The 21826-nt window shown below is 38.2% G+C and overlaps 1 protein-coding gene across 50 annotated transcripts in view; it reads right to left on the reverse strand.

Annotated features, from left to right (window-relative positions):
- Window positions 1-21319, reverse strand: part of LOC124301985 (calcium-activated potassium channel slowpoke) — a 114906-nt gene extending 93587 nt beyond the window's left edge. For 23 of the 50 annotated variants that reach the window (XM_046757678.1, XM_046757683.1, XM_046757679.1 and 20 more), the window contains exon 1: window positions 20225-21317. In XM_046757678.1, coding sequence (XP_046613634.1) covers window positions 20225-20527 — 303 coding nt within the window. In that variant the 5' untranslated portion in view covers window positions 20528-21317. Of the gene's footprint in view, window positions 1-20224 lie in introns of all 50 variants that reach the window. The other 27 variants (XM_046757704.1, XM_046757709.1, XM_046757692.1 and 24 more) reach the window with 3 other exon arrangements.
- Between the last annotated feature and the right edge of the window lie 507 nt (window positions 21320-21826).

Consider the following 21826-nt stretch of genomic DNA (forward strand, 5'->3'; position numbering starts at 1 on the left):
GAATCTCATTATTGTACGACACGTACTGAAATAATTCTTATTGGCATTTGTATTCATTTATTAATTTGTTAATTTTTTTTTTTTTTTTTTGTCCGAGCGCGCGACGTTTGTTAAAATAAGAACCACAGAAATCGGCACTTTGTTTCTCGAATCTCGAGAAAAGAAGTCAAACAGTGAAAGAATAATAAACTTTGATGCGAGATGTTATAGCGGCGAGGATTAATTAATAATTATTAATTATTATTGTTGTTGTCGTTGTTATTGTTGTACCGTCATCTTTGCATTATAATGTAGTACAGAAAATTCCACGTGATCCATTGTCAACCGGACCAACTCAGTCGTGTGTGTGTGTGTATATATATATATAAAGCGCGATGACGTACTTGTGTGTGTTTTTCTACAATACCGATTTACGCATGCATGCACGCGCAATACCCGTACCACCAGCGTAAAATATTAAACAATATGTAACGTGGAAAATTGGCAAAAAACGGCGAGGCGCGCGTGTCAAGTAATACGTCGGGTCGCAATTTGCCATCAGCGGCAACGTGTACGATATATATATGTATAACGTCGTGCATACGTACGCGATACGTGTACGTACGTATCATCATTATTGTTATTATTAATGTTACTATTATTATCGTTATTATTATACCCATGCAGAGGCTGTACCTTTATGTACGCGTCTATAAATAAAACATAGTGCTCTCTATTTAGCGTGTGAATATGTATATCAGTCGAGGGGGTCTCTCTCGCTCTCTCTCTCTCTCTCTCTCTCTATCTCTCTCTCTCTATCTATCTCTTCGCGACAACAGTTAGTAACGACTAACCGCAAAAGCTCTTACCGACTATTTATAATATACGGACACCCTCCCTCTCTCTCTCTCTCTCTCTCTCTCTCTCTCTCTCTCTCTCTCTCTCTTTCTCGCTCGCTCTTTTTCTCTCTGCCAACGTGCGGCAGTTATACAGATCCTAGGCTAAGCCTCCCCGGTACTTTGCGTCCAGAGTAAAGCCAAAGAACCCTGTTTCGTCGATTTCAATATCAGACGCGTCAAGTCGATATGTTGTATTACGTAACGAGGAAAGTATAACCAGGAAAAATTTACCACACCGATTTTCTTGATACCTACAATGAGAGAAATTTTTAGTTCCGGTCCTTAACTATTTTCATTGTTTTAACACAATCGAAAAATATAGTTCTGGGTAGAAAATGAAAATTAGTTTTCTAGCTGTTAACGGAAAGTCTGGTATCCGTTGCTGTTCTTTATCATTACGATCGCTGTTGCTAGATTTTCTTGCAACTGTTGCGAAAATTTAACGCTTGTGCAAGAATAAATTGAGGCTAAAGCCTCGTTTAACTAGAAAAGTAGAGTAAACCTAACAAACTGATTTTGCGTTGCGATAACCAAAAAAGGATCGACGATAGCGGAAAATGGTTAGGCGTACCTCGTTTTTCCTAATTCCAACAATATTCAAACAGTTTTCTAACGATACCAGTTTTACTCAATTTTTCTAGATACCGTAACAAATGAAATTCTTCCCAGCGTGACATGGTGGAAAATCGCAAAATACTCGTCGATTTCTTCCCGAAACACCCTAATGTTATTACATACATATAACAGCGCGGCAGCTTGCGAGTAGATAAAACGCTAGGGAGTCTTCTCATCTCGAGTTGTTTGTTTTCGGTAGTTTTACACACGTATACAGTGGAACTGCTTCGGCACTCTGGCCGCGAACCGTATACACGCGGAGAATGATCTCTCTCTCTTTATCCTCTTGATATCCGACAGGTTTATGATCTCCCAGAAGCCCACATACGTCCAACATACACTTATACCATATACACTAAATATTTTATACATACAGTTAAAGCACATCAGTGACGGATGGAAAGAATAGACGGTCGGACACCTGTTTCCTTCTAAACGCGGCGGGTATGTTTGTTATTTCAGTTTGAACTTCATTAGATGTATAAGTAGGTTACATACATAAGTAGGCAACATACGCAAAGAAAAAAAAGTGACAAAGTCATTTTGCGGACTACGGTGAATGCGCGACATTTTTCTCATATATGATTACGAAAGATTTACAGTATCGAATATAAAAATTTTACTGTATATATATATATATATACACGAGTAAGGAAATATGTTACGTTAATAAGAAAAGAAAAAGAAAAAACAGAATCATGTGTAATCATCCTTAATCATCAGTGATTTTGTTTTTGTCTTTAACGAACAACGAATAAGACTATCTTACTGGCAAAATTTTCAAATTTCATTTAATTAACGTCAAGGTTTAAAATTGTTTACGATTGTTATAATCGTAACGACTACTACACGATCGCAAATTATTATATTGATTAATGGAAAGGGAAGTTTTCGTGATGACAACGCGATTACAAAATCGCTAAAATAAGGGGTGCACGTTTTTTCTTCCAATTGCTTTTCTTCGGCGTGAAAAACCGAAGAAAACGAAGCTACGTAAGAGAATCGATTGAAACGTCAAACGGCTATATATTTGCGATCAATTAAGGCCGCATGATCGATCGCGAGCTGGTCCAGGATATCGGATACCGTGCGGGGGATCGACGGTCGAAAGTACGAAGACGGATCGAGGATACCGGATACCGGATAGAAACTGCGAAGGGTTTCCAGAAAAACGGTCTGCGTTAATAAAGAGCGAGGCGAAGATATTACAGCGGATAGTGAGAGAAATAGCGAGAGAGAAGGAAAGAGAAGTTGAAAAATAAAATACGCGTGTGCAAATATCGGCGTGAAAACTTTTGCTCGACGATCCGACGATCCGCTTACTTTCATATATTACGTAAGTTGTCCCCACCCCCAGTCAAAAGTCAAAACTGCGACAATGAGAAAAATTTCATTTGTTACAGTAATTAAAATAGTCAAGGACCGAGCGTTAACCGGAACTAAAAACTTCTCTCGGTGAAAATTGTCTAAACAGCCCGAGAATTTCTTTCAATTATATCAGAAGCACACTCCATGCCTCTTACCTTGTTTCGTTTATTGTTTGATATCCTCTATTTTCTACTTATGATCCCCATCTTGTATTTTGGCAGAGTAGCACGAGTTCGATAGCGCAAAGTTCACAGATGGTGATCATATATTTTTTACACAAATTTGTTGTACATTTTATTTCAAACGTTTACGTCTGTCGTGTATTTTCTTTTCATATCTCACCGAAGTTGTCCTTAGGAGGCTCTCACAGTTCCAGGACATTCTGTTAAACAAATGCCTCTCTCTCTCTCTCTCTCACACACACACACGCATGTCCTCTTTGTAAACGTCCGGTAAGCTTGACCAATATTGTCATGGATAAGATAAACCATCAAACCCATCTATCTGTCGGTCTCTGAATTTTATACAACTGAATAAACCTCGAATATCTGCATCTCGAAAACTGACAATGAAATCCATTCTATTACAACTAACGACGTCGTCACGTGACACCGTGTAATTACAGTGTGCAGGAAGCGTCGAGCACCGACCCGACAATTATAGGGGATCCTAATTGTCCGTGTTACAATACCCGCGGCGGTTTCCATACAGAGAGAGAGAGAGAGAGAGAGAGAGAGAGAGAGAGGGAGAGAGAAACGAATCTTCGCGTTCCTCCCAGCCGTGAATAAGAGGGCAATGCACATATAAGAGTCCAGACTCCTAGACGCCCGGCGAATCGCGTCAGAGATGCGAATTTTCCCTCTTGAACTCTGACTGCCAGAGCTTTTCGCCGACGTACGATTTTGCACGTGTACGAAGGGGGGAATTCCATGCGAACCCGACCGACCTCTGACCCTCACGATTTCTGATCTTGGTCGAAAATCAAACCCGTCTCCAAAAGTGACATTAATTTTATTTACATTTCTTTGACAAAATCTCGTACTTAGAATTTTTCAAACCAATATATCCTTGGCGGTTATTTAATAACGTGAAATCTTCCACTGATTCAACCTGGCAATTTTGTTCAAATTTGTTATTCAACTGCTCGATTATTTGTAGATATATATAAAGTGATTTTGAACGGGACTTTGTTTTTGAATTCTCAAAACATTCTCAGAGATTGTATTTTCTATTCCAAACGTTTCAAAACCGGGTGCGTGATAGGCCAGGTTTTTCATTTTTTCAACACTATTTTTTTTTTTTTTTTGTCAAGTTGAACACCGTTTGAACGGTATGAAAATTCCAAAAAAAATTTCTAAACTTCTATTTTTCACTTGTGTTAGAACATATCTAGACCGGTTTCATAAACGTGCGAATTTTGTCCAATTCTTTGGCTCATTGACCTTTTTTTTTCATCAACTTCACAATGAATATAATCTAAAAATATTCCACGTGAGGAATAATGTTTTAGTTGATGAAAGAAAAGTAAAAGTACTAAAGTAAAAGTAGAAAAATATCAGCCTATCACGGGCCCGGACTTGGAAATGTTTGGAAAGAATGTACAGTTTTTGAGAATTTTGCGAAAGGTTCTTTTCAAAATAACTTTAAATACTTGTAAATAATTGAATAGTTGAATAAAAAATCAGTAAAAATTTACGGTACTGTTTCAGTGCCTGGGAAAATTGTGGAAGAAATTTTTTTGGTTTAACTCGCATTGAATTCCCCATATATATATATATATATGATATATATATATATATTAGGGTGGTCCTTATTTGGGGTGTTGACGAATTCCGATAAGTGCGCCCCCTAGACACGTTTGAAATAAATAAAAAAAAATGTGTGCGAAAACGGAGCGCTGTAGTCCAATTAGAAGACGTGCCTGTAAGCTCGTTTTGTTTTTCATTTGAATAACATGGGATTTTCAGACTACTTCAATCATTATGTTTTTGAGTTGTCCCCATGAACGCAAAAAATTCTTTTTTCACATAAATCTGTTGTTCATGGATCTCGGAATATCGTAAAATCTTTCCCGATCCAGAAAAACAGACGGCGATCAAAACATTTTATTTTAATTATTACTTTTTAAAAAAGTATAAAGTATAAACGATGTGTTTTTAAATACACTAATTGAAATACATATTTTTTCCCACATGTACAATTACTTTTTTTTTACAAACTTATGACGTAAATAAGACTGCCTTTTAATTGGTGAAATACTGTCAAGCACCAAGCGGCTAAAAAGAGGTATTCTCACGTTGATCAATTTGCCGTCGTGTATAATATCAGGGGGATGGGGGGCGTAAAGGTTGTGATAACGACTTGTGGAAAAATATACGCGTAGTTGTACCCATGAACAACAGATTTATGTGAAAAAAGAATTTTTTGCGTTCATGGGGACAACTCAAAAACATAATGACTGAAGTAGTCTGAAAATCCCATGTTATTCAAATGAAAAACAAAACGAGCTTACAGGCACGTCTTCTAATTGGACTACAGCGCTCCGTTTTCGCACACATTTTTTTTTATTTATTTCAAACGTGTCTAGGGGGCGCACTTATCGGAATTCGTCAACACCCCAAATAAGGACCACCCTAATATATATATATATATATATATACAATATGTTTCTTCCATCCCCTCCTTCTTTTTAAGTGTGTAGGTACCTAACTCCTCACGTATTCTTATCCGTATATCCTTCACCCTATCCAGCAGTTTCGCCGATTCCCCTCGGGACGTTGATCCAGCCGATAGACGGGCTACTCCGGACTTGAACGTCGAGAACGGTCGTCAGGAACGCATCGTAAAAAGTCGAGGATTATTTGGAGAAAAATTCGACGGTCCGCGGTTAGAATTTCCGAATGGTAAAAAAACGGTAACGATAAGTCTGACGGTTAAAGTTGAACATTTCGTACTTTGACCCGCGCCCAAGGAGATGACAAGGCAAAAAAGTATCGCTTCCGTATAACCTAGCTGCGGCAAAACTCTTTGAAATCTGCTTCGAATGAGAACCGTTTTTTTTAGCGTCGTATTTACACGTAAGTGCAAACCAACTGCGAGACGCGTCTCGCTGGTCAATAAAATGTATCGAAACGACGACCGTTCCCGAGTTCAACAGTCATACGAGTGAGTTTTGTTCGAAAACCGAGGACTGGCCATTAGCCAAATGGGCTAACGACTCCGTCGACCGAGAGAGGGAGAGAGAGAGAGAGAGAGAGAGAGAGAGAGAGAGAGTCGAAATGTGAGTATAAATTTCAAGTTGTAACGATACTTTGCTAATATCATTCTCGTTGCATAGACACAAGGGTGGTCGTTAATTTCCAACGCATACTTCTCACCCCCCGGTACCGATGGATAATAACGAAAAAACGGTGTGTCATTTGTTTTAGATTTTTAGGCTTGATTGGAAAGGGTGCCGGAATCGATTTGAAATTCAATATAAAAAAAAAAAAAAAAAAAACCTCATTCTTAGAGTAAAAAAGAAGTGAGCTGTTGTCCGATTCATTGATGTTTGGTCGGAGAAAATGGGAAAACAAAGAATTTGAAAAAAAAAAAAAAACGAAACAACTTGGGCAGAAAAATGTATTCCATGGTGTTCTTATCGCGTTGCAACGTTAAAGAGACTATATTTGTTCCTATCTGTGGTATAAAAGTTAAACAGTGTTAAACGGTGCTCCCGGAGATCGGTTATAGCAGCTTTATAAATTATTATTTTTACAAGTAAGAAGTATGAGTGCGAAGTTCAATCTCACCCCAATGTGTGTATGAATTTTCATATTAATAAATTGCAACGTCTAAAATCGCATTTCTCTGCCTCCTGACCTTGGTAATTTTTATAAATTGACCCCGCATCGGCTCCAGAGACTTCCGTACTTTTTCCTCACCCTGTACACGAATCTCCTCACGTAACTCGCATTCAAAGGCAAGTCGTACCGCCTCGATATTTCGAGAGACGAGAGTGGATGGCGGAGTGAATTATTGAATGAAGGTGACGCGAACGAGGGGGGGGGGAGGAAGAAGAGGTGGATATCTAGGTCGACCGACGGCCGTCGGGTCACCTGGTTGGACGCCTGCTAAAGGTTAAATTCCAATTATAGCGGGCAGCTAAATAGGCGCGATTACGGCTATAAGCGAGCTAATCCGTAGACTGTGCACCACCACCACCAAGGATGCTGCATCGTCCCCCGATCGTTCCGATTATATTTCAACCCTCCACCGCCCTCCTCGACCCATTGTGCAGCCACTCGCGTTTCAATGTATAGATATACCGATTTTTTCACGACGAATCGACGCCGCGTAGCCGAAGAGATTTCACGCTGTGCTAGAAATTTTTATTAAAAACGAACACAATCAGATTCGATTTCTCTCCAATCAACTTCTTCGACGTATGATTTCTCCACGTTCCGACAAATTTTTAAATATTCTTTTTTTTCTTTATCGCAGACTTGTCAAATATTTCAATGATCAGTTCAGTTGACAATCATTAACGACGCTCAGTTTTACTTCTATCGGCCGTGGAAATTTATTTTATCTTACAAAGGACGTCGTACGTAAGGATCTGTTACAGGTTGGTCCGTACAAAAAAGAAAGTAAAAAAAAAACAAGCGTAAGCTGGTATTTGAATAGATAAATTTTTATTTTTAGCAAAATAACAATTTTACGTAACACGAGTAGAGTGAAATATTCACTATCGATGATAACGATATTTCGTTTTTTTTTTTTTTCTTCGTCCAAAACAACAAAATATTGTCAAGATGTGAAAAAGTTAATTTCTCACTGAAAAATAATAATAATAATGGTATAATAATTGAAGTCGTTGCAGGTCTGAAATCCGTTTAGCCTTACAACGTAACCGTGCTGCAGGGATTTAATATTACAGACATGTGACAAAATGGTCAAGGATGCCTGAGTATAGAGGGAAAAGCATTCACTGACCTCTGTTGCATGATCTTGTAACGGTAATATATTGTCCAATTATAAAAGACGATTTTATGCATATTTCTACTTTGCCCTAGCTCGATCGATTCTTTTTTACAACAATAATCAGCAGCTCAATCGCACGGACGGAATAAAAAATGTAACGTAGATTTTGTATCCGTTGCATTGAATATACGTAGCATGTTTGTAACTCTTGCTATTAGTTTTGTAACATTTTTTATCGAATTTTTAAATATTGCCACAATTGCTGTAGATTTAAGGGGGTATTCTAGTGTAGAGGCATGGATTTGAGGTGTTTTTGGAAGTGCTATAAACAAAAAACAAAAAATATTTTTACCATCCATTTTTTTATCAGGCGTTTATTATTATTTCACGTTTACAAAAAAAAAAAAAAACAAGTCAAAAAATACAAAATTGAAAGTGCTATGAGTTGTTGAAGTGGGGGCTACAAAAAAAATGGCGCGCCAATGTTGTCACGATTGCAAGCATTTTCAAAATTAGAAAAAAAAAAAAAAAAAGATTATTAATCTACATAAATGCTACTATCGTACTAACTAAAAAAAAGTCGAAAAAAAATTTTTTTGCCAAATTACGGCTGTCCGAAAAAATAATACGTTTTTTTTGATTTTTTCGGACGTTTCTGAATTTTTTAAAAATAGTAAAAATTATTATTTCGTTATAATAATAGTTCGTGCGATAGAGACATGTATTGAGAAGATTCTCACCAAATTTCAAGTAAATCGGTTTAATAGAACTTGAGAAATCATGTCAACCGTTTTGAAAAATGTAGTTTTGAGAAAAACGCGTTTAAAGTTTCGAGTAAAATTCGTTCCAGCCGAGCCAGTATTGAAGACGTGTCACTAAAATGGCTATATCTCTGAAAATAATTGAAATTTTGACTTGTCCTTTTAAGGACACATTCTTGAAAGGTTAAGCTTTGAAAATATAAAAAAAAAAATCGATTTTTTCAAATTTCTACACTAGAATACCCCCTTAACCATTTCGGTCACGCGTTTTTTCCACTCAATATTTTGGCCGGAATTTTGTTAACCAGGGATTTTTCGGGTCGCTGATCACGAATCTCAAGTCAGAATTTGACAATTCTCTAAATCCAAGATGTCGGATTCAATACAGCGGGTGTAAAATCGAAAACACTATCGAAATTCGAGCGTTCGCTATCGAAACTTGTAACCCGAGAGTTTTTTGCCTTGCGCAAGGCTGGGACGCGAAAATTTTCGACTGTGACCGAAAGGGTTGACCCGAAAAAATTTCTGCCCGTGTATTCGGCGCGTGAGATGTAAGATTTACGATATTTGTATTTCCTCTAAATTTTGACCCAGCTTTTCCCCCGAAATCTTAAAATCGCTGGTTCGAGGCTCGGGTAAATCCCGAATAAAATTGAGGAAAACACTACGGATGATTGAATAATACGGTCTTCGTGCAGGGAGTGATAATGCTGAGAAGCCGGAAAGAGCCAAGAGAGTCTCGGCAAAGCGTCGCGGCGCCTCTTCTTGCCAACCTACAAGCCGTTCATATATTGATCTGTCTCTTGGCCTCACGTGCGGAAGAAACCAAACAGCATCTTACACGTTCCCCCGAGATATAGAGACACACGTACGGCCGGCTGATACCGAATTCTATGACCTCCGACCTCTTATTTTTATTCGCTACGCGATGGCCACTGAGATAAAAATAATCGTAGCGTCGATTAATCGAGTCGAAGAACAATAACCGCGAGTAAAAATTAAGCAAGACACCGACGTTGCGTCGTTCGTGGGAGTGAAAAACAAGAACCGATTGTAATTATTTAATATAAGATCGATTATTTCTGATCGTTCCGAAAATTCGTCACCCCCAAAAGCGTTCAAATTCGCGATCCTGATCAGAAACTGTCACCGGAGACGCTAGCTGCTCATTGATGGCGTTTCTAGATCCATAAAACCTCCACAGCTTTAGAATCCAGCTTTCCGGAAAGCACTTAATTGTCTACGGAATTGAAAATTTTATACGAAAACATAAATTTTCAACTCTAAGGAGCATTCCAATTTTTTTCTTTTTCAAACTTTTCCAACCGCCTCGGTGCCCCCAGATCGACTTTCATGACGATATTTTGACAATGATTGCGAGATTGTTTGAAAATTATGAAAACAATTGTAACACAAATCGTGTGGCCAAAACCGAAAATATTCTTACAATTCTTTGTCAACTATTCAAATAATTAACAAATGTTTTTTATTAATGTCGGTTTTTTGTTTTCTTACCAGAGTTTGTTATGTCTTCCCGAATACAACAACAAACTGCGAATTTCAATAAAAGTTCAAAATTGAAAAAACAAAACAACCAAAAAAAAGTGACGTTCATTTTTTTTGATTTTCTTTTAATTGTTAATTTGAAATGAAATGTACAGATCGTTGTTGCATTAAGGAAGATACATTGTACCCTGCATCTTCGAAATAAAAAAAAAAAATACAGATCGAAATGACTAAACAAAATTTGAAAATTTTCCGACAAATAAATAGAAAATCACCGTTTTGCCTGCCCACTTGAACTTTCGTTACAATATTTTTGATTCCGTCCGCAGAATTAATGCAATTGTTTTCATAATTTTCAAAAATCTTCAAATCATTGTCAAAATATCGTCAGTTAGGGTAGAAAAGTTGTGAAGAGAAAAAAAAAATAAATAAATTGGAATGTTTCTTAGAGCTGGAACAGCAATCCAAAAAAATCGCGGACCAAATCTAAGAGATCGTAGTAGAATCGAGGTGGAATGCCCCGTATAAAATAGAAGCCAAGGACCGAGTCTGATTGTGTGATCCCGACAGCGCACCGTTCAAAAAAAGAAATGTGAGAAAGAGGAAAAGAAGACTGAAGGATACCGAATTTTCAAGAACTAATTTTCCTCGGGGCTTATGTAATACATATGATAACACGTACAGCGTAATAGCTTAAAACTTTCGCTGTGGGAGTAATACCGAATCCTCCGAGTCGAGTTTTGGTGCTGTTATAAACGCCTATTTATGATTCCCAGCCGCGGTTTGGCCGCAACGAAAAACGCGATAATTTGCGTGTTACTTTTTCTTTCTAATTCTTGTTTTTTTTTTCTTCTACTTCACGCCGAGACCGCAGCTTAAATTTTGTCTCAGCAAGTTTTTGCGCGGTCTGAGGAGAGTTGTTACCATACATGTATACATGGTGGGCCAAAAAAAAGGGACGGTTTTTTTCAGCGTGAATAAAATGCAAACGTGTCGACCGATTTTCGAAAACTTTATTTTGTTTGAAAGTAGAAGAACGAATCTTTGAAAATCTGATATATCTTGATTCGTTATTGAGATACACGCTGGTTGAAAAACATGTTTCGAAAAAGTCACTCGGAGATTAAAATAAATTAATGTTATGTAATGTCCGATTCAATTTTCTTCCAAAATTCTGATTCAAAGATTATTTTCCAACATTTTAGAAACTCTTCGAGATTTTCTTGTGAATCTAGTGTCGAAACACGCGTTTCAAGGTTAAAATTTTGTTTTCCTGACATTATCGAAAAAGTTTTTTAGATCAGATTAGAACGTTTTTGATTTTTTAGGGAATTTTTCACTGATCTGTGAAGGTTGAAGTCACATGGCCTGGTTCTATGTAAAGGAGATTTTCGTCAATCGTATTGAAGTTAGTAACGTTATCGTAACGATTCGTGCCGAGAAGAAATCGTTATTTCGCGCTTTTGGAATTGTCTGAAATTCAGTAAACCGTAATAAAACAAAACACACTAATGTTACCGTAAATGGTGAACACGTTGAACCGAGTAAGAGAATTCCACTCCCCCCATTTGCTTTTTTGCGTTGATCATATTAATTGCTAGAAGACTTTAAAGTATTAAAAATCAACGAAATAAATTAAAAGCACGGTGTATGTACAGTTTGTATATATATATTTTTTTTTTTTTTATTTTTTTACACGAATTGAACCAAAATAAATAAGTCCTTGAATCGTAATTTAAGCTCGAAATTAAGTTGAACATTCTTTGACATTAATTTCTATCAGTCTCCCAACAATTTTTTCGACAGATCCGATTTTCAAGAGCGTGTATCTCAGCAGCTAATAAAGATTTGTCAAATTTTCAAACGCGACACGAAAGATTCATTCTTCTAGTTTCAAGCAAAATAAAGTTTTTGAAAATCGGTCGACGCGTTCGGATTTTATTCACGTTTCAAATCGGTCTAATTTTTTTTTTTTTTTTTTTTTTCTTCTTCTTTCCCATTTTGTCCCACCGTATATATAAACAATAATGTATTTACAGACCGTAGCTTGTTAAACGTATTAACAACCGCGAGACGTACAATATAAGCGGTTTACACGGGTATTTACGAATCCATGTGTATATATGTACATAAATACGTATTACATGTAAAATAAATAATTCTTATTTACCGATAATTTCTTCCTTTTCTTTTCCCATCTCTTTTTCTAATCCTAGAACATTCGTTTCGCGGCTATTACGGGGTCGCAGGTGTATTACAATCTGTAAGACTCTAATGTCTAGAGCCTAGGACTCTGGAAAAATATCGCCTATGTGTGCCTGTGCGTGTCTTACTGGTCGATAGGCTAAAGCGATTTTCCGTTGTTTCCATGTCAACGGTAAGGTTCATGATTATAGTATGTCTACCTATACGTATACGTGATAATATATTGAAAGTGAATAAGTGCACGGAATGTGCGTGATCACAAAAACAATTCCGTACCATGTTGTTCAAATGGTTCGTATACAATATATTTTGAATTTAGAGATAATACGGAGAATTTAATGCCCTGCAAGAATGTGCTTGGAAATTTTTTTTAATTCAAACGGTTCGATAGTTACGGCATTTTTAATGAAAACCTTAATATTGGTATGAAATTTTTTTTTCTCTCACCCCTTAAATTGACTTGGAATACGAAAAAATGATTTTTAGAAGTGACATCCGCTGTTAATTTTAATGTTAACCCGTGCCCCAAAGGCCTTTTAACCCCCCCCCCCATAGCATAAATTATTTAAAACAGACGCTTTTATGACACAGGTTTCAGAATACTTCCAAATTAGCGATGTGTTTTTTACCTTCTGTTAAATCCATGATTGACGCCGCGTACCTTCCTCTTTACTATTCTCACCTATAATCATGTGCCTTGGACGCTTTCTGGTTGGTGCAAGCACGTCACTCACTATCACTGAATTCGTTATCGTTGATTTCATTTAAAACTTTTGTACTTTGCATTTTTGCAGGGGTTTGTTAAATTTTAATAACTAATCTGCTCTGTAACAGCAATTATGAGAATCGCGACCAACTCTCGTGGCGTACCGATAGAAACTAACATTCAATTACGACCTTTACATTACGATGTTGTGTTCACGAGCCTCGCTCGTGATGTTTATGTTTGGACCGACTCTCCGTTCACGAGCCTGGCACGTCACATTCATGTTTGGGTCAAAATCTTCATCGCGAGTCAGACTCGTTAAAGTACGGTAAGGGGTTAAAGAAGTTAAAATCGATTTTTTTTTTTTAACAATTTGCGTATAAACAGTGAAATAACATTGCGTGGCAACTTAAACCAATCTAAAAGTAATTTTACCGCATTCCCCACATTTATCTGAATTTCTTAAGGTGATAAGGGCATTGGAGCAATGTAAAGATAAAAAGCTGAATTTTTGACATGTTATTAATCGCTAATAAATACGTATAAAATAATCCTTTTTAAGTAGACAAAATGAGAGATTGTTTGATTTGAATTTAAGAAGCGGAAGTGAGGAATGTTTTAAGGAAAATTTTTAATGTGAAAAAAGGTGAAACTTGTAGAAAAATGAGGTGGAAATCAATGTAACATCTCCGAACATAATTATTGCCGATCTAGCGTTGTGGTTTTTCGATCCGATTATTTTTCGATTTTCTCGTATCTGTTTCACGTCAAAAAAGTAACGCTGTCGAAACACAGATAACGGCATTGATTTTCGCAGGAAAAACTAGGTAAAACTTATTTTTTTTCAAATTTTTTACCTCGACGATCGCTCCTAATCGATTTTAACTCCTTGAAGGGGCCTTTTGGGCACGGGTTAACATTAAAATTAAGCGCGGATTTCACGTTTAAAAATCATTTTGTACTATTTCGTATCAATTTAAGGGGTGAGAGGGATAAATTTCTTATTACCAATAATAAGGGCCACCCTAATATATATATATATATATATATGTGTGTGTGTAAACAATAATGGCGACATTTGTATTGCTAGAATATTTCGAGGAGCTTTTACGGAAAAAGGCCGAGCGGTAGAGGGGGGGGGGGGGGGAATTAAAAACAATAAAAAAAAAAAAAACAGACACGACTTTTCAAAAATGTTTATGCATACGTAAATACTAAGAAAATAATAAAGATACTCGTAATTAATAATTAATCGGCTAAGGCGAAGAAAAGTAAAGGATGAAAAAGAAAAAAAAGGTAATAAAAAACGAAAACAGATAAGTCGTGTACCTACAGGAAGTAAAAATTGTCGCGATGTCGCACCATGTAAATAAAGAGGATAGAGGTACATATATGTAGAGAGATATATATATATATACACATATATAGATACATGTATATATGTATCCGTTACTGATGATGCACGGCAGGCGCAGATTTTTAATTGGCTGGTACTTCTTCTTCGCCGGCCCGATGGGTTACCGAGAGCTTTATATCACGTACGACACTAATTATTCTGCATCTAAATTATTTTTGCTTCTTTATTTTTTCCTGCCAATGCGAAAATATCGTCGCGTCTCGTGTATTGAACGCCGTTTCATTCTCAGCGGCTGATTGTCGTTTAGATACGAAGTTGAAGAATGCCTCGCGGTGATGTTTTCAAGAAACATTACGTACTCGGGGTGGTTCAAATTAACGCGAACAAGGTTTGACATCAATGTGAATATTATCGGATGGAAAATGGATTGAAGAAAAGTTACGAGAAAATGTTACAATCCGATTACACGCACAGTGATGTGCAAAAAGAAGCGTGGATACCAAACGGCGACCGGGCCCGTTTTGGGTCAGGTGTGAAAAAGTTTTCTTTTTAATCAAAGAATATTCAGAGGAAGTTTCAAATTTTTTGAAAACGCGGTATTTGAGAAAAATCGATATTTTTTTTTCATTCTTCGCTGAAAACGATGACTTACTATTTCAGGAAAATTCTGAAAAAATTATTTTCGAACAATTCAGAGAAAAAGAAACCTCATTTTTTTCTCCCTCTACAAGTTTTGACCCGAATGCACAGTTTTAGAGTTACGAAAGATGAGATCCAACATAATACCTATTGCTAAGCGGCAGGCGGAAAAAATTAGAAAAAATTAGAAAAAAATTGAAAATTCATATTTGGTGAAATAGAAGTAGGAAATTAATTCGAATTCAGTGGAGTCGGAGTCAAACCTTGTTTACGTTCATTTGGGCTGCTCCGCCTGCTTATTACAACGATTTGTAAATTTTGCCAAAACATCTGTATAATAATTGTCGAAATTTTTTTCATTTCCTTTTTAAATTCCGTTTTTATTCCCTTCGTTTTTATATACACGGAGAGTAGTGCGAGAAAAATCGTTGCGATAAAGAGAAGTAAGCGGCTCGTAACAGAACTATTAATAGCAGTGGTAGTAGTCTTATTGTTGGTCAATATGCAAATCAACGTTCAACAGATGTAACGAATGCATAACGCGTAATAAAGCGTTCCGAGCAATTACCGGCAGCAATCGATGATAACCTCGTTCAAACACCCAATTTCGGTCTGGGGAATGCTTATCGTCAGCTGTGTCTATTAATTGTAGGCAGGTAACCCTTCGCATTTATACACACCGGGTGTGTGCTTAATCGAATCGGTGCGTAACACCGTGTCGAAACTATACTTAACCAGCAGCTAAACCTCCCATCGAGCGCAAATTAATCGCCGATAAACCGTGACCGATGAATACAGCGGATGTGACGTAAATATAATACATGTTATTACCTAGGCGTATGGATGCAGCAGAGATAGGCGGCAAAAAAAACCACAGACAATTTTGTTGAAGTCAAATTCCCATACAAGAAGAGGTGTGGTTGAAATGACTAAAAATTTGATCAAACGCAACGCGATCAGAATCGTTTTGTTTCAATGATATGAAATTTTTGTGTCAAAGCAAATTGAATTTGTTTTGATTCACGTTTTTTTTTTTGAGACAAGATTTCAAACGTTTAAACGGGTAATTTCATTTGTCGTTGAACAAATTTTTTGCTCCGACTAAACTGAAATGGTATTTAGTCGATTCAATTTCGGAAACACATGAAAAGTTTCACTCGATCGCGACAAGAAAGGCTTTTGTTGAATGAAGGAATTCGCGTGACTAAATCATTCTGGCAAACTAACTAAATCGAAATTGCAGAATCGAAGCCATCGTATTTGGAACGAATAAGGGATTTTGTTGATTCAAAAATTCCTTTCCCTCCGAGTAAACAATCCTGAGCGGCTTTTATGACAAAAGGCTCCAGAGATTGTGCATCTTCGGTACATAAATTTGGGTTAAAAGACACATAGTATCGTTTTATGTCACACGATTAAATAGAAATTGAACAATACCGTTTCATAAAGTTGGCTTATTTTTAATTGTATTTACGATGGATAGTTCAAGTTTACGAACGATTTATAAAAAAAAGTACATTTTCCCTTACGGTCCGTCATATTTCTTGACTTTTCTCGATAGATAAAATTCTCTCGCTTCATTTTTTTTTTTTTTTTTTATTTTCCACACAATCGGAAGTACAGGTACACTAGGCTGAAGTTAGTAACATTAACGTACCGAAACGTCACGTGAAAAAATCATTATTGTGCAATATCCGAGTGACTTTCATGGAGTTAACTTTTCGAAATATGCATATATTCGTATGTTTCGTTTATCACGGTTTACTAAATTTCACATAGTCTTAAGTATGAGCAAAGTAATGCAATTTTTCCGAAACAAGCGTAGTTACTCTAACGTTACTAACTTCACTCTCATGAGTATACCGATTGTGAGACAGGCGGGTGATTGTCGTTTAATTTTGCCAACACCAATTCTCTGCAACGTTAGTGATAATGATTTGTTATTTATAGGGTATATATTAACGTCACGCCTGCGCTGAAGAGTAACCTGTTCGTCTTATAGGTCAAATTCAAGATCGCAGTGCCTAAAAGCTCACTTTTCTCTACCTCCCTGTCTCATTCTCCTATTATTGTAAATTTCTTTGACTTTTGACTATAATTATCAGTGTGTATATATATATATATATATATATATATATATACATATACAGATTGATAATTTTTTATTAACTTTATTTCTCTCTCTTTCATATATTTTATAACGCGTATAAATACACACGGATAGCTAGTACATATATATATATACGATAATGTATCGTATTTATATCCAAACCGCGTGATGTAATATTGAGTCGTCGCGTTGGGTGTATAGGGATGACGTGGTAATGGACGAGGACGGAATTATATCACTGGGCAGTGTAGCGTCGTTTCTCTTTCTAAAAAAGACACAACCACGGTATACGTACGTAATAATATATTACAAAATAAAAATGATAAAAAAAAAAAAAAGAATGACCGAGGAAGAAAACTGCCCGTTATAATATATAACTCATCGCATATGTATAACAATTGAACCGTTGTTATTAAACCTCACCGTTTTATCGAAACGAAAATTCTCTCCTAATATGAACATAACGTTACACGTTACGAATCCCAGTTTTCACTGTGAAGACGAACGTGATAAAAAATTTTAAGACTTGGGTTTATAAAGGTTTTATCATTTATTATCGTAGCAGCAGCAAATTCGAAAATATTATAACCATCCTGAACGATCGACATGGACCATATTGAATAATTGTAATTCCAACGATACTTACGGTATGACATTGGACCGTTATCGCAAATATATAGCCGGGGTCAAAAATCTTGAACGTAAATTCCATACGAAATATATCGAGAATAATCTTATTTGACGCAAGATAAGTAATGGAATATCGTAAAAATCGTTGATTTATTCTCGTTTTTTTTCCCAAGAATTCAATTTCGATCGTTCAAATAAATACCTGTTTTTCATAGCGCAGTATATCCATATGTTATTTCTTAATTATCCGTGTATCGAGATTTGCACGAGTCAATTTTCAGGTCAAAATATTAAAAATTCAGTGCGTTACGATTCCTTGATTTTTTTTTTTTTTTGCTTCGAGTATAACGATCCATTTTCTGGTATATCGTTACTTCGCGGATCTTTTCTTTTCTTTCATACACACTAAATTTCATTTTCCTAAGAATAAAAAATTTTCCTCGACATATGATTGTTAAATAAATATCCCGGAATTTTTTCAAACTATTCGAATAAATATCCCCGTTTATACTCAACGATTTTTAACGCCGGGTTTCCAGCGACCCCGGCGTGACGCGAGTGTTATCATACGCAGAAAGAAGGTGTGCACACCTTCTAAGGATTAACTAGAACTTTTGCTTTTTCCAGAGATACATAAATTAGCCGTAAGACGTAACGTGTTTTTTCCCTCTCCCTCTCTCCCTCTCTCTCTCTCTCTCTCTTCTCCTCATGCAACTACGTGTCGTCGCAAAAGCAGCTTTTCTCGGATCGACCTGCGGTGTATAAGCGGGCATCGGGGGGCTCGAGAGGAGTCGACGTCGGCCTTCGCAGCGGCACCCCCGGCGTCTCGAACGGGGGGTTAAAAGCTCCTAGTTTCGTAGCGATGCGCGTCGCGTACGCAATGCGTAGAAGAAGATGCCCGCCTGCCTGCCCATCGACAACGTGTCTGCGGACTACGTGGGGTGAAACTGGGTCACCCGCAAGCCCGCGCCGTTTCTCCCCCTCCCCCCTTGCCACCTCCTCCCCCCCCCCCCTGCCCGTCCCCCCCCTGCTCCTCCTACTCCTCATCCTCGTCATCGGCGACCTCCCTTCGCGAAATAAGTCCGAACAACTCAAACACAGCCGACGACGACAATGTGGAAGGACAATTTTGTGCCTCGTTGGAAACCCAAGGACGATCCGTTATCGGATAATGTATACCTATGTATATACCTACCGTGCGCACTAACGGAGCTTTCGCAACCGACCGACGACGACGACTTAAAACGACCGAGAGAATATCCCGAGATATCGTCTCATCTCACGGATGAATATCTTTTGCTTCTAGCGAAATTTAGATACGTCATTTTTACAACGCGAGCCAAACGTGACGTTTACGCTGCTGACCGTGATTGTTTTCAATTAATAACGAACGGAGTAACGAACGGAGTTTTACGATTTAAATGTAAAAATTACTATCGGATCAAACATTCTCTTCAAGTTATATTTACACATGATTAATAATTATAAGGATGTTCAATGATCGTGAGGTACATGTATTCTGTTTAATCGAAATTCGAGCATTTTGTAACGTTGGTTTTTTTTTTAAGTATCTCTACCGAGCAACGAACAGGTAAGATCGATTATTTGTGTGGAGTTTGCTTGACGATTCTGTAATCGTTACGTTAATCTTTTTCGTTCAATTGTTCAACAGCAACGTATTATTTCATCTCAAATCGAACATTGATAGGCGGGATTTCGCTGCACTTGACGGTGTTCCCTCCGCAGTAATCGGACTCGCAATTTGTGATGAGAAAAGTTGGCTTTGTTCGTTTCGATCCGCAATTAAATTGCACTAATCGATAACCATCGGCGTCACGCAGGTCTGTTTACCGATCGCGATGTGACCGATGATCGGGACGGAGAATGTAACGTATACGAGAGTATATCCAGTACGGTTGATTCCGTTGCGATTACGTACAATGTACGGCATGAAATCGATCGGTCCTCGCGTGTCTGACACATGGGAATGAAAGAAGTGATCATAAAACCACACACACACACACACACACACACAGAGAGATACGCGGCGGTAACAACGATTAAGGCGGAGAAGTTTGACAGTGGAATCGATGGTTGTAGAGAGAGGGTGGGAGGTAGAATCGAAACGCGCACGTGAACGAAGTGAGAAGGTTGACATGATTCTGTAATCGCAGCTCTTGGTTACCCAAAGAATTGGAGCAATGGTCGTGGGAATGAAGTTGGTAACGTTAACGCGACTGTGGAAAAATCATTACCGCGTATAAATTTGTAACGAGTTTGAAGGAGTTGGCTTGGGAAAATATACGAGTATACTTCGTTTCTCACGGTTTGCGAAATTTCATAAGTTCCCCAAAGTTGGGTGGTAACGATTTTTCCCCCAAACATCCCGTCGCGTTTACGGTAACGTTACTCTCCAGCTTCATCTCCTCGCCGACCGTTGTTTTTCCAACATCCAACAACACCCCCGAAAATATGCGTTATACTCACGAGAATGCGTCCCGTCGTCGTCTGCCCGGATATCAGTTCGCCGGCCCAGTCCTTCGCCTCGGTCATGAAGGTGCCCTCGAACTCCTTCCCCTGGCGGGCGGCCTTCTGCTCCTTCTGCTTTGGGTCATTTGGAGCGAATTCGGGCTCCTTTCGACAGCAGAGGAAAGCGAAGGCCCGCCAGAGTAAGACGATGAGGAGCCCCGCCAGGAAGGTGAATATGCTTGATAATAGGAAGCACCACCATTTCCGTACCTTGAGGCAGTCGTCTACCGGAGGCGACTCCGTGGTCACGTCGCACGTCATACCGGCAGAACTCTGCCTCCTGGCGACACATTCACCGGCACTGACAAGCCAACGAATTCAGTACGCAGCATTTGATGCGCTTCATTATACTCGTACCGAATTCTCGTTTGCTTCTCTCTTGTGCACGATTGAAATATGCTTCCGGACCGAGAACGGCGCCTGTCTCCACACGCGATTAATCCCGCCTGTAGGGTTGTTATTATTTTTTTTTTTTTATTTAATTTTTTTTTACTTCCCCGTTCCTCCACCTTTCATTAATTTTTACACTTCTTTCTTTCCTTCCCTTCTTAATCTAGGCGAGAAAACACGGTGATCAGAAACCGCTTCCCTTTTCCACCTTTCCTTTATTTCGGCGTAAGTTTACTCTTTCCGTCTTTCTTTCTTTGTTATTGTTGTTGTGTGTTGTTTTTTTTTTTTTTTTTCTTCCTTATCCTAGTCGCCGCTTGTTTTATCCGCACGGTTATCACAACGATCGTCTATATTATCATTCTTCGTCGGCACTAACACACTACGGGGGGAAAGAGGGGGGGAGGGTCACAGAATTCCCGCTAACCTTGCAGCCTTCTTAGCACCGCAACGGCCGCCGACGACCAAATGTCTCACGACCGAAAACCATACCGCTCCGCAGCAATCAATACGCAACAATGGACTGGGACCAATAAGCAGGGAGCTTTTCCTGACGCAAATGCTCTCGCCCCTTCCCGCCCCCGCAGTTTTCACGTCGACCGTCGCGGCGCCAGCTCTCGCGGCGTCGTTTCACGTTTCTCGACGTTATACCAAACCGACCTCGGCGCAGGCGTCCGTCACGCGTATGCATGCATATTATACACATGCTTCCCAACCCTGATTTAAGCTGTCGCCGAAGCTTTCGAATCCACCACCACCACCACCCCCATTCTCATCCTTTTGTTGCAACATTTCTTTTCCGATAGACAAAAAATCAAACTGACAAATAACGGCATCGATTTTTACACTCAGTTTTGCTTCTTCTCATCCACGTTTTCCTCCTACGTTTAAACACGATCTGCGATGCTTGCAGCCGGTCATTTTACGATTGGACGTAAAAATGTTTCCGATAGTTTCGCCGGGGTAATCGGGACGTGAATGTATAATTGATAAAATTCAAAATCACCGAAGATTTTCCAAGTATGTAACAGCTACGAAGCGAAAATAGAACGTTTTAAATTAATAGCACGTCCAAATCATGATTTCCTCTAAGAATATAACAAACATATTTACGTAATCAGTCTCGGTGTAAGTCGGCGATAAACGAACGTAATGGTCAAATCGCGATCGTCA

Source organism: Neodiprion virginianus, chromosome 4 (genome assembly GCF_021901495.1).
Source record: "Neodiprion virginianus isolate iyNeoVirg1 chromosome 4, iyNeoVirg1.1, whole genome shotgun sequence".
In the NCBI taxonomy this organism is placed as follows: Eukaryota; Metazoa; Arthropoda; class Insecta; order Hymenoptera; family Diprionidae; genus Neodiprion; species Neodiprion virginianus.